This window comes from Myxocyprinus asiaticus, chromosome 49 (genome assembly GCF_019703515.2).
Source record: "Myxocyprinus asiaticus isolate MX2 ecotype Aquarium Trade chromosome 49, UBuf_Myxa_2, whole genome shotgun sequence".
Lineage (NCBI taxonomy): Eukaryota > Metazoa > Chordata > Actinopteri > Cypriniformes > Catostomidae > Myxocyprinus > Myxocyprinus asiaticus.
In genome coordinates, this window is record NC_059392.1 from 20,011,090 (window position 1) to 20,025,356 (window position 14,267).

A 14,267-nucleotide genomic window follows, 5' to 3' on the forward strand; every position below is an offset into this window, starting at 1 on the left:
ACTGGCCCCATTCACTTCCATTCATTGAAAGTACCTCACTGTAACCACAAAGTTTTCTCTTTTTAATTTTTGTTTTTTTTTAGTCTAAATAATTTTTTGTGGTAATCAACATTATGCCTCAAACGCTGTAGATTGAGCTCAACTTGTATTAAACCGGAATATTCCTTTAAGCTGTCAGTGAGGACGGGATGGTCTGTGAGATGCGTGTGAGGTCATCAGGGTGTGTGTGAGAGGGGTGAAAATGGGAGGTGTCAGATCTAATAATGTGACACATGAAGGCGCCCTCTAGTGGACAGAGTGCTGTGAGAGCATAGTGAGTGTGAGGTCTCATGCTATGAGAGGACACTGGAATAGCTTCTTACATCCTCCACCAATCAGGGGTGGTGTAAGGCTGCAGACACTGTGGAGGTGTTTGAGCTGCATTATTGAACTCTGTTATATAAACTTTAAATCTGTCGTAAGACTTCACAAACATCGCCTACAGCTGACAGAATTATTAAACTGCTTTCCAAGATTCAGGAAACAAGAGGGACTTCCAAGATTCTGAATATAGCCGAAAGATTGTAGCTGCCAAAAGCAGAGCTGGTGCAAGTGTAGTAGCCTGGCGTAAGCATAGCCAAACCTTTGACTACATTAAGTCTGGTCCACATTGCAGCTTATTCAGCTCAACTTAAGCCCTGTAAACACCTGGTATTAAGTGTCTGTGATGGTGTTTACCCTTGAACATGGTGTGCTGGTGTTTGTGTGTGTCTGATGGTGTTTAACCTTGAGCATGGTGTGCTGGTGTCTGTGTGTGATGGTGTTTACCCTTGAGCATGGTGTGCTGGTGTCTGTGTGTGATGGTGTTTACCCTTGAGCATGGTGTGCTGGTGTCTGTGTGTGATGGTGTTTACCCTTGAGCAAGTGTGCTGGAGTTTACCCTTGATCATGGTGTGCTATTGTTTGTGTGTGATGGTGTTTACCTTGAGCATGGTTCACTGTTGTCTGTGTGTGATGGCATTTACCCTTGAACATGGTGTGCTGTGTTTATGTGTGTGATGGTTTTTAACCTTGAACATGGTGTGTGGGTGTTTGTGTGTGATGGTGTTTACCCTTGAGCATGGTGTGCTGGTGTCTGTGTGTGCTGGTGTTTGTTTGATTGTGTTTACCCTTGAGCATTGTGTGCTGGTGTTTGTGTGTGTGATGGTGTTTACCCTTGAGCATGGTGAGCTTGTGTATGTATGTGATGGAGTTTACCCTTGAGCATAGTGTGCTGGTGTCTTTGTGTGCTGGTGTTTACCTTTTTTCCATGTTTGTGTGTGTGATGCTGTTTACCATTAAGCATGATGTACTGGTGTGTGTGTGTGTGTGTGTGTGTGTGTGTGTGAGAGACGGTGTTTACCATTAAACATGCTGTGCTGGTGTTTGTGTTTGGTGTTTACCCTTGACCATGGTATGCTGATGTTTGTGTGATTGTGTTTAACCTTGAGCATGGTGTGCTGGTGTCTGTGTTTGATGGTGTTTACCCTTGAGTATGGTGTGCTGGTGTTTGTGTGTGTGATGGTGTTTACCCTTAAGCATGGTGTACTGGTGTGTGTGTGAGACGGTGTTTACCCTTAAACATGCTGTGCTGGTGTTTGTGTTTGGTGTTTACCCTTGACCATGGTGTGCTGATGTTTGTGTGATTGTGTTTAACCTTGAGCATGGTGCACTGGTGTTTGTGTGTGTGATGGTGTTTACCCTTAAACAGGGTACACTGGTGTTTGTGTGTGATGGTGTTTACCCTTAAGCATTGTGTGCTGGTGTTTGTGTGTGTGGTGGTAGTTACAGTGAGGCACTTACAATGGAAGTGAATGAAGGCCAATCTGTAAACATTAAAATACTGACTGTTTCAAAAGTTTAGCCAAAAGACATGAACAACATGCATGTTAACTTGAGTTAAGATTGATAAAATTGCTTACTAAGCTTTTCTGTGTAAACTTAAATCCAATTTTACAACTTCGTTGCCATGACAATGCAACGCCATAAAACCTAAAACCCTCAAATGACCGTAAAAACTACTGTTTAAACAACTTTACAGCTAAAATAATATACAAGTTTTAACAGAATAATTAATGTAAGTGCTTTTATAAAAATACATTTCTGGCCCCGTTTACTTCCACTGTAAGTGTGTTAATGTAACCTTAAATGTAGCCTTTTTAACCAATTTGTATGTAGCCAATTTGACCTTACATTTGCAGCCGTGTTATTCTTTGCGGTGTTCAGTCGCAAAATAAACAAAAGGGTCTGGTGAAATGTACTGGAGTAAAACTATTCATTTTCTCTTCAAAATGTACTGAAGTAAAAGTGAAAGTCAACAGAAATATTTATACTTGAGTAAAGTATACATAAATATTCCAAAACTGTACTTAAGTTTTGTACTTCGTAACTATACATTTCTTATCATTTTTCTTAGAGCAAAGTGGAAAATACAGTTGTGCTTCAAGATATCTTGTTAACTGGCTACTGAGCATCTTAAACAACGGCCTGTCTTCGTAATTTAATCTTTCTTAAAATGTAATAACTTGCTCCGTATCCTAAACGGCTTTCATTAACGGTTGACGTCACCAATCGCTCTTATTTTTCAACCACTCCCCTCCAAAATCTGTCAAAAAGAGACCACTTTTTACCATCCAATCAATTCCTGATGGATAAAATCAAGTCCTGCCTTAATTTTTTTCTCATTGAATATACTGTTTTAACTTGCCAATACAGAAGTAAAATGGGTTGCGAACAGCATTTCACGTTTCACATTTCATACGTCCTGGGCTGTTTTCGTATTTTGTATAGTAAAATAGCAGCGAAGAAGGGCTGGAGAGATTGTTGATATTCAAATGTGGTCAGATGAGACACCTGTGCACAGGCTGATGTCCAGAGTGACACTCTTTCCTGTGTTTCCTTTCTCTACCTCTCCTCTTTCATTACGGAACAAGAACCAAAGCTGTATGCATAAACATGGAAAAAAATCATTACAACTTTAGAATATCTTGGCCTAGACTTCTTTGCTCCAGAGTACTTTTGATTAACAAGGTCTGCCATTTGCCTTTCCACCATTTTCAATAGATTCACATCCTGTTTTCTCGCTACTTCCGCTTACAAAATTGGCTCATCTTTAGACCAAGCCTCAAAAACATCTTATTTGAGTATTCAACACCATTCTCTAGAAAAACCGTAATGAATTTGCCAGCAAAGATGTCAAACAGGAATTGAGTCATTATCTCTGCAACACTTTTACATGCTGAAGCACAACTTCATTAGTCATGATTCCAACCAAGTTACGAATTTAATGTAGGCGAAAATTTTGAATATTGCAAAAACAATTAGCAAAAAAAGCAGTGTTTCCATCTCATGTATTAAGAGAACTAAATCGTAACTTCTGGGGAAATTAGCGTAAAGTAGAAATGGAAATAGAAGTCTTTTATTAAATGTAATAAATTAATTGTGGTTTAGAGTGTGCAGGCAAAATGCTCTAAAAAACATGTTTGCTAGCATTCAGTGGCAGATGCCTTGTGTTTGTATCACACAGTTCTGGGAGGCAATAGTAGACGATCAAAGTTGCGCCACTTTTGCACATTTCCACGCAAAAACCTGCGTCTTATTGGTTAGTCACCCATTGTGGCGCTACATGCGTTGAACCTGCGTTGTGCAGTTTTCAGCACAGACACGCATCCATTCTTTGTAAATTCGGCTTATTATTCAGGGGATTGCACTTTATTCACAAAAGTTTGCACTATTTGCGCAGCGAAGTGAAAACTGTGCTATTACCTATGACTATGAGAAGTAGGCGGCAAACTGAATTTTGTTCAATAGAGATGTTTGCGTACATCTGTTGATCATGGCATGCAGTAATTCAACAAATGATGCTCAGATGATGCAGAAGAATATTATAACCTGGCAAGTTCACTTTTGGCATTTTAAATAGAATAATTAAGCATAATCAATGTAAAATCGTTCATGTAAATGCACTCAAGTAGATCATGGATCAACATTTGCGAAGTTTACACCAACAACATTTGAGTTACCAGCCTTGTTCCCATTTAAATCTCATTTCCAAACCTGTTAAAACTCAGTTAAAACCAAATTAGGCCAAACCAAACTAAATCGGTTAAAGACACAAAACACTGGATTATGAAAACACACACACACACACACACACAGTGATCAAAAACTAGTACTGACGCAGACAGGTGTGTGAGATTAACCACATACTGAGAGCATGAGTGAATTATATTGACATCAACCCAAACATACAGTTAGGTACCTGATGTAAAAATCAAAATACAAACTTCTCTTCCTTGAAGGCAAAAACAAAAGATAAGGAAGAAAACCCCAAAAGCACAACAGTTACTGCACCGTCCTCCACACGACCACTTTTCAATGACAAAATAAAACAAGATCAAACAAACGTGTGAAATTATTTAAAAAATGAAAATGCAAGAAAACTATTATAAGGGGATTTGCTTGATTGTTTTTATGGACTAATTGACGATGATGATCATGATACCTGTAATAACTTCTCGGGTGAATCTCACGAAAACATGTCAGGCACAAGAAAAAAACGAAAAAAAAAAAAACGAAAAAAAAAAAAACCAAACATTTTGCATAAAGAAAATTAAGCCTATTTTTAAGACAATTAGGAGTAGTTAACCCAAAAATGCTAATTCTGTTGTCATGAAAATGTATGAGAAAATGTAATTTTCTCAAAACTAAATATAATATCGTATAATCTCTTTCTTTTGATTTTGGGGTGAAATATGACCCAGTCCTGTTCTTGACATGTTTCGTGAGAATCAACCTATAATGCAACATGGAGGTATAATTATAATAATTTTATTTATCACTCATTTTGTACATATACAGTGAAATTCCTTTTTTCCCCCCACATATCCCAGCTAAGCTGGGGTTAGAGTGCAGGGTCAGTCATGATATGGCACCCCTGGAGCAGATAGGGTCAAGGGCCTTGCTCAAGGGCCCAACAATGGCATCTTGGCAGTGCTGGGGCTTGAACCCCCAACCTTCTGATCAGTAACCTAGAGCCTTAACCACTGAGCCACCATTGCATTAACACAGGTAAGCTTGGTTCTTTTAAAATTTCTATATGACTTAATTTATACAACTTAAAGTCAGATGTTGAACAAACATACAGAACATATACAGTATTTATATTCTTGACACATGCAATTACATGTATATAATCAGTTATTTATTCTCACAAACACAAATACGAGACAATACCTTTTCTGTTTATAGGTGAGCATGGCCTCTGAAATAGGGAACTGGTGAGACTGATTTGCTCCGGCCAGATACTGTGAGACGCGTCCGGCCACATCAATGTTATCTGTGAACATTTGCAAACAACATACACATTGAGGACAAATATCCAATCAGATAACAGATATACTAAATTACATTGTTCAACATATTATTCACTGATATAGACATAAGTTGCTCAATTTTACATCACATTCATTTTGAAAATAGCAGCATTTCCATTTTGAGTTTAATGATTTCAAATACATTTATCATCAAGAAAGTTCTTAACCCAAATGTACAATTTCATTTGATTTTCTTGTTCTGTTATCAAAATTATGACATCAGATTATCACTCACTACCAACGTTGGGTAAGTTACTCAAAAAAGTAATCCACTACATATTACTAATTACTTCTCAATAATTGTAATCATATTACTTTACTGGTAACTTCATTGAGAAGTAATCACATAATTAATTACTTTACTTTTAAGTTGGCTCATTCTATAATTTAGGGTATATTTAATGTCCACTGATTATAATTATATATTTTCTAATCATTTTCTTCAGAAATATCTAATTTTATCCATTAAAGTTATAATATCACACAAATATTTTGTGCACCTCATGTTTCATTTTGCTTGAAATTGCCATGATATTTCATAATAGACAGTTTTTGCATTGTCCGTTTTTGAAGTGAGTGGGTCTTAAGTTCAAAATAATGAATACAAAATGTTAAAGCCACCATTATCTATATTTTATTTATTTCTAAAGTCTAAACACTTCCAAGAAATAGTATTTTTTAGATTGAGTTTGACATTTTAATAAAGAAAATATCTTATTTTACTTGTGTACACAAAAGTTCTGTCAACTATGTTACTAACCAAACACCCCCCTGCACCAAAAATGGTACGTACATCCCAAAAACATGTGACCAGCATAATGTGATGTCATTTTCCTCTGTGGCAGACATTTTGTACACATAATGGTGAATGAATGGTGTCAATATTTTAACTACAATAGCATACTGTCAAGGAGAATATTAACTGACTGTCAACTATGTTGGATACATTGTTATGTTTGCAATATTTTTATGATTTTAATAAAAACATATATTCAAATTTGAGCTTAACCTGATCAAGAAAATGACATGTGGTTGGCCAGGCAAGGCCTACCATTGAAATTGAGTAAAAATGGGGGAATTGTCAACTATGTTACCCTCTAGGGCCAGCTCTTGGTTAACATAGTTGACGTGAACCTACTGTGTCCACTGATGGTAATGATTTATTTTTCATAGATCAGTTTTTTGTTTTTGTTATAATTTAAGCCTGCATGTATCAGAGGACACTGAGGGTGTGTGTGCCCTCGTGCATGTGTGTACAGGTGCATCTCAATAAATTAGAATGTTGTGGAAAAGTTCATTTATTTCAGTAATTCAACTCAAATTGTGAAACTTGTGTATTAAATAAATTCAGTGCACACAAACTGAAGTAGTTTAAGTCTTTGGTTCTTTTAATTGTGATGATTTTGGCTCACATTTAACAAAAACCCACCAATTCACTATCTCAAAAAATTAGAATATGGTGACATGCCAATCAGCTAATCAACTCAAAACACCTGCAAAGGTTTCCTGAGCCTTCAAAATGGTCTCTCAGTTTGGTTCACTAGGCTACACAATCATGGGGAAGACTGCTGATCTGACAGTTGTCCATCATTGACACCCTTCACAAGGAGGGTAAGCCACAAACATTCATTGCCAAAGAAGCTGGCTGTTCACAGAGTGCTGTATCCAAGCATGTTAACAGAAAGTTGAGTGGAAGGAAAAAGTGTAGAAGAAAAAGATGCACAACCAACCGAGAGAACCGCAGCCTTATGAGGATTGTCAAGCAAAATCGATTCAAGAATTTGGGTGAACTTCACAAGGAATGGACTGAGGCTGGGGTCAAAGCATCAAGAGCCACCACACACACATGTGTCAAGAAATTTGGCTACAGTTGTCGTATTCCTCTTGTTAAGCCACTCCTGAACAACAGACAATGTCAGAGGTGTCTTACCTGGGCTAAGGAGAAGAAGAACTGGACTGTTGCCCAGTGGTCCAAAGTCCTCTTTTCAGATGAGAGCAAGTTTTGTATTTCATTTGGAAACCAAGGTCCTAGAGTCTGGAGGAAGGGTGGAGAAGCTCATAGCCCAAGTTGTTTGAAGTCCAGTGTTAAGTTTCCACAGTCTGTGATGATTTGAGGTGCAATGTCATCTGCTGGTGTTGGTCCATTGTGTTTTTTGAAAACCAAAGTCACTGCACTCGTTTACCAAGAAATTTTGAAGCACTTCATGCTTCCTTCTGCTGACCAGCTTTTTAAAGATGCTGATTTCATTTTCCAGCAGGATTTGGCACCTGCCCACACTGCCAAAAGCACCAAAAGTTGGTTAAATGACCATGGTGTTGGTGTGCTTGACTGGCCAGTAAACTCACCAGACCTGAACCCCATAGAGAATCTATGGGGTACTGTCAAGAGGAAAATGAGAAACAAGAGACCAAAAAATGCAGATGAGCTGAAGGCCACTGTCAAAGAAACCTGGGCTTCCATACCACCTCAGCAGTGCCACAAACTGATCACCTCCATGCCACGCCGAATTGAGGCATTAATTAAAGCAAAAGGAGCCCCTACCAAGTATTGAGTACATATACAGTAAATGAACATTCTTTCCAGAAGGCCAACAATTCACTAAAACATTTTTTTTATTGGTCTTATGATGTATTCTAATTTTTTGAGATAGTGAATTGGTGGGTTTTTGTTAAATGTGAGCCAAAATCATCACAATTAAAAGAACCAAAGACTTAAACTACTTCAGTCTGTGTGCATTGAATTTATTTAATACACCAGTTTCACAATTTGAGTTGATTTACTGAAATAAATGAACTTTTCCACGACATTCTAATTTATTGAGATGCACCTGTATGTGCATGCGTGTGAATCATGATGATTAGGGATTAAGGGACATTTAATTGATTTGACAAAATTAACTAGATATTGTTCCTTTGCAAGTTATAACAGAGATCTTTTGATGTAAATGGTGTCACTGTATTTTGTGAAATAAGCAGGATATTGCTTTTTCAACTATGTTAGTTTCACTGTCAACTATGTTACCGCTGATTTTTTTTAACATTTACAATAACAAGAATGCTGCTTCTGGTATCCTTCAAGGTGTAATTTGCATAACATTGCTTAAAACTACCAGAATTATATTTAAGGCAGATTTATAATAAAACATGTTACTGTCACTAGTGACCGTGTTGAAAATAATCACATGAATATCTGCAAAAACATACAATTATTAAAATTATTTTAAAAGAATTACTGCACATATGGCAGAATAGACAAAAGAACCCTCAATTATGTGTGTTACTTGAAGTTTGGCATTTAATCAGTGTCTGTAATGGCATGCAGTCTGTAACATAGTTGACACATTCACTAGGGAAAACATCCTTTTCCTTATTATAAAAAAAATAAATAATAATAATTACGCTTAAGCTTTTCAACTTGCAGATATGTTACATTGAAGAAATATATTAACTTAAACCAGTAATTGTTTTATTGAGAAAGCACTTTGTTTTTGTACTTTTTTGTTGACATGAAATGTACCCTCAATTATAGAATGAGCCAGTTACTTTCTAAAACACTTTCTGCTCGACGAATTCCAAATACTGACTATATTTCCTCCTTGTTGTACACTTGTCATACACTCAGCAGTACATGCTTCTCTCTTATAAGTACTTATTAGACATTCTTACTAGTGACAGAAATGCACACACATACTGTAGATATGAACATAACTCATGTTTTAAATGTATTCCACAAAAATATTAGCATGAAAGTAATGTACTTAAAAGTAATTCAGTTAATTGGAACTGAGTCAATGTAATTTGATTACATGAATTTAAAATGTAATGTGTTACGCTACTTTTGACATAAAAAGTAATTTGATTACAGTAACTATTTTGTAATCGGATTACACCTAACACAGCTCACTACCCCTAAATCTACCCGTGCTTAGACCATAACCCAACACTTCATCAAGTTAAGAATATAGATTTAACAAAAACAAAAACAAAGATATAATAGTATCTTTTAAAGAAGCATTACTACCACTTTCTTTGACAGAAAGAAAAGATTAACTTTAAAAGTACATATTTTTTATAAGGTTTTGCAACTGTATTTATGAAGGCATATACTGTATAAAATTAAGTCAAATCAGGTCAGCCTTCATTCTGAAATTCTTAAGTTTTGAGTAACTGTACTTGTATTTTCTGCCATGTCAACTCCATCTCACAAACTGTTCAAACTTCTTTTTATTATATGAAGGTCAAATTAAAACTGATTTGGAAACATTTTACCAGGCCTTCATCAATTTTTACTTATTTTTGATACTTTTCAAATGCCTTTTATATACAGATTTGACTGTTTTAGTCTTGTTTCAGACTCAAATGTAAACTAAATACAAATTATTACATGTTTAAAACTATGATAATCTAAACAAAGAGGGAAATGAACAAAAACCGTTTCAATATTTATTGTGTGTATAATATGTATTTATTTACTGTTATATTTGAAGGGCCCGTATTTTCAGAATGAGTGTCAGTGTGAGACTCTGACCTGAAGGGGGCGCCTCTAACCTCGAAAACACGTCCCTCCAACCTGCGTCCATGAAGATGTTATTGAACTTACTGTCAAACGTTGAGATGTATTTGGCCAGTGGATGACAACCTGAGCAGAAATAAAGCAGATTCTGCTTAAAGATAACATCCTGAAGAGAAAAACAACCTTCAGACCAGGGTGCAAAATTAATAATGCCAAATGTGTGTAATAACTGGCTTTGGCTAGATAATAAAACATCGCCAGATGGGCAGAAAAATCTATTTAGAACATAATACAATACTGTAGTTTAATCAAACTGTAAGTGAACAAAATCAAAGACAACCCTTCAACTAAAAACAACATCTGTCATGACTGACACATCTAGAGACTCATTTTTATATTTTTTGCATTATGACAATTCTCATTACTGTAATACATCCAGATGTTTAGTTTTGGGTTTGTTTGTAATTCTCATTCTATTCCCATAACTATAATAAAGGGTTGTGAATCAATTAAAATCTACTGACTAATTAATCACATGGTTTTCTGTGATTGATCACAGTTAATGCCTACTAATGCACTTCTGTATCGGAAAATTAGACATAAAACGACTCCACTGGTTAAATCAATATCTTCTGAAGCGATATGATAGGTGTGGATTTAAAACAGACCAATATTTAAGTCCTTAAATTCTCCTTCCTGCTCAGTAGGTGGCGATATGCACGGCAAAAAAAAAAAAGAAAAAAGAATGTGAATGTGTAGATTTATGGTAAAAAAATAAATTAAATATTGACCTGTTTCTCACCCACACCTATTATATCGCTTCAGTAGACATATATTAAACCACTGGAGTCGTATGGATTACTTTTATGCTGCATTTATAAGCTTTTTAGGGCTTCAAAGTTCTGGTCACCATTCACTTGCATTGTATGGACCTACAGAGCTGACATTTTCTTATAAAAATCTTCGTTTGTGTTCAGCAGAAGAAAGAAAGTCATACACATCTGAGATGGCATGAGGGTGAGTAAATGATGAAAGAGTTTTCATTTTGTAGGTGAACTATTCCTTTAAACACGACTTTTGAAAAAAAATAAGTTGAAATAACGCAGATTGATTTTATTCTTCTTACCAACAGGAATGACTAGGAAACGGATGTAGCTCAACCAATCAGGCGTCTTGTTGGCGAGTTGCTCCACGAAGCAGCGGAGAATTGTGCTGAGATAACCCTGATCGCCCACAATGGCGACTTTAATGGTGGGTGGCGTCTGGGCATTACAGTTACAACTGACAGACAACGTAAACACAGAATGAGATGTACAAGACCATTAAAGACTTTCTTGTAAGTTCTCACTAATAAAATACACACAAATTGATTAGTCTTACAATCGCTGAATCCTAGTGACGATGGTGTTGAATGCGGCCTGAACGTCTGCGGGGGAAACAGTGGACACAATGGGCTGCTTGTGCTCCTGAAGAGTCTCATTCAAATACTGTGAGAGAAACAGAGTTCACGAGTCAAACAACAGCATGAGAAGACAGAGAGATCTGAATGAAAGCAAATCCTCTTAGGGATGAAAGACAACTTGTTAAACAAGACTAGAAATGGCCAAATAACCTCTAAAACTGTAAACACTGTTTCCTTCCTGAGAGCACAGTTATATCTCAACCTTATATTTATTAGAATAAAATTAGCTTGAGACAACACTATGCAATTTATTAACACTTAAAGATATTCTCTGTCTGATTGAATTTAAAATTTCATTTAAAGGTGCACTCGGTAATGTTTTCAATTTGACATCTTGGACATGGACACTGACACCTAGTGGTGTGGATGCAGCATCATTCAAATGCGATAGTTTTGAGTTACCAACTTCATTGCAGAAAATCACTATTCACAGTCAGCCTTGATTAATTTAATCCATGAATGATAGTGTCAAATAACAGGATGGTTAATGAGATTAAGCCAGTAGTATTTAGTTGGTCATGTGATTCTAACATGGCTGCCCCCATGAGGAGACCCTCTCCATGTAGAATAAAACAGCTTTTATAATGTTACTGATATGACTGCAGTCTTTGTCTCATGTGAATGCTCATGATATATTTCAAAATTACAATTCATTTCTTTAGAAGTAAAACGTTTTTAAATGAGGAAAAAATTACTGAGTGTACCTTTAAAAATCCCCTTTTCATAATGAAAAATGCACCTGTTTCTTAGAATGATCCAGAATAAGAAAGACACACACACACCTGTCCTTGCCAGTCTGTAGTGTTGATGAGAATGATACTCTCTGGCAACTGTTCATCAGAGTTCAGGATCTGATTGAGCTGATCGTACACAGACTTCCTCGGTACCTGTGACAGAAAGGACGTCAGATCACTATATGAGCACTCACTCCCACAAATCTGTCTAACAAACATTTCTGGGACTAGTTCACCCAAAAAAGAAAATTCTGTCATAATTTTCTCACGTAACTCATGTCTTTCCAAACCTATATGACTTTCTTCTGTGGAACACAAAAGGAGATATTTTGAAGAATGTACTGGTCGCTCTTGGATACAATTACAATGAATGGGGACTGAAGCATTTAAGCTTTGAAAAGCATGCAAAACAAAAAAATATAACAATTTCATAAAAGTAGTCCATTTGACTCTTATCCTACGTATATCCCAAGACTTCTTAAGTTATACGATAGCTTTGGAAGAGGAACAGACCGAAAATTTACATGAGAACTGGATCTGTCTGATTTGTGAATGAACTACTGCAGACTGGTTTTGTGAACTGGATCAAATAATTACTTACATTTCGATCTGTTACTCAAACAAAGCTATCATATCAGAAGACTTGGAATACAGAGCATGAGTATGGACCACCTTTATAATGCTTTTATAGTGCTTTTGCATCCTTTTTTAAGTTTGAATGTTCCAGTCCCTATTCGTTGTAATTGCATGAAAAAGAGGAACCACAGAATTACTCGAGTTGCATGAAAGAAAGTCATACGGGTTTGGAACGTCATGAGGCTTTTTGGGTAAACTATCCCTTTAGGAATAGGAGTTTTTATTTTCTAATACTGTCAGGCACCAACAAAATAAAAAGGTAATTCTGATTTTATATCTCACAATTCTGTGAGAGTTATGTTTAAGATTGTATTAAATTGTAATTTTATATCTCGGAATTGCCACTTTATTTCTCGCAATTTCGACTTTATAATTTGCAATTCCGAGTTATATTCCAAGATATAAAATCACAAGTGCGACTTTATATCTCGCAATAACGACATATGAACTTGCACTTGTGAGTTCACAATTGCGACTTCTCAGAATTGCGACTTCATATATCATACACAACTGCAAGAAATAAAGTAGCAATTGTGACTATATCAGATCACAATATCTTTATATAAAATCACAAATGCTCGATATAAAGTCGCAATTGCGAGAAATAGTCACAATTGCGTTTAAATCTTGCAACTTTATACTTAACAATTGCGACTACTTCTTGCAATTATGAGATATAAACTTACGTTTTACGTTTATATTTCGCAATTGTTACTTAGTATCTAGCAACTGTGACTTCATTTCTCAGAACTGTGACTTCATATATCACATAAATATCCGAATAAAGAATATATCATATACAATTGCGAGAAATAAAGTGCAATTGTTAGTTTAAATCTTACAATTGCAACTTTATATTTTGCAACAGCTACTTTATTTCTCGCAATTACGACATATTAACTTGCACCTGTGAGTTCAAATCTTGCAATGAGTTTATATTTTGCAATTGCGACTTATTTCTTAGAATTGTGACTTCATATATCATATACAATAGCAAGAAATAAAGTCGCAATTGGGCGTTTAAATCTTGCAATTACAACTTTAGATTTTGCAACTGCGAATCAATTTATCGCAATTACGACATATTAACTCTGCACTTGTGAGTTTATATCTTGCAATTGTAAGTATACATTTCGCGATTACTTATTTCTCAGTATTGCAACTTCATATATCATAATCAATTGCGATTGTTTATGATCGCAATTGTGAGTTTAAATCTTGCACTAACAGCTTTATATTTTGTAACTGACTTTATATCTCGCAATTTCAAAGTATTTCTCAGAATTGCAACCTTGCATTTCATATACAATTGCGAGAAATAAAGTCACAATTGTGAGTTTAACTCTTGCAATTGCGAGTTTTTATCACACAATTGTGAGTGTAATACATGCAACTGCGACTTTATATCACTCATTTACCAGCTTATATCACGCAAATGTGACTTCATATATCATATGCAATTGCGAGATATAAAGTTGCAGTTGTGAGAAATCAAAAGTCACAACTGCAGGTTTATATCACACAATTGT

The 14,267-nt window shown here is 35.8% G+C and overlaps 1 protein-coding gene across 5 annotated transcripts in view; it reads right to left on the reverse strand.

Moving 5' to 3' along the window:
* LOC127438133 (phosphofurin acidic cluster sorting protein 2-like) overlaps window positions 1–14,267 on the reverse strand; it is a 91,986-nt gene that overhangs the window by 14,503 nt on the left and 63,216 nt on the right. For 3 of the 5 annotated variants that reach the window (XM_051693455.1, XM_051693458.1, XM_051693454.1), the window contains exons 14-19: window positions 12,151–12,255; window positions 11,287–11,393; window positions 11,033–11,187; window positions 9,922–10,032; window positions 5,254–5,356; window positions 4,280–4,312 (exon numbers count right to left, since the gene is read on the reverse strand). In XM_051693455.1, the coding sequence (XP_051549415.1) occupies window positions 4,280–4,312; window positions 5,254–5,356; window positions 9,922–10,032; window positions 11,033–11,187; window positions 11,287–11,393; window positions 12,151–12,255 (614 nt within the window). The remainder of the gene's footprint in view (window positions 1–4,279; window positions 4,313–5,253; window positions 5,357–9,921; window positions 10,033–11,032; window positions 11,188–11,286; window positions 11,394–12,150; window positions 12,256–14,267) is intronic. The other 2 variants (XM_051693457.1, XM_051693456.1) reach the window with 1 other exon arrangement.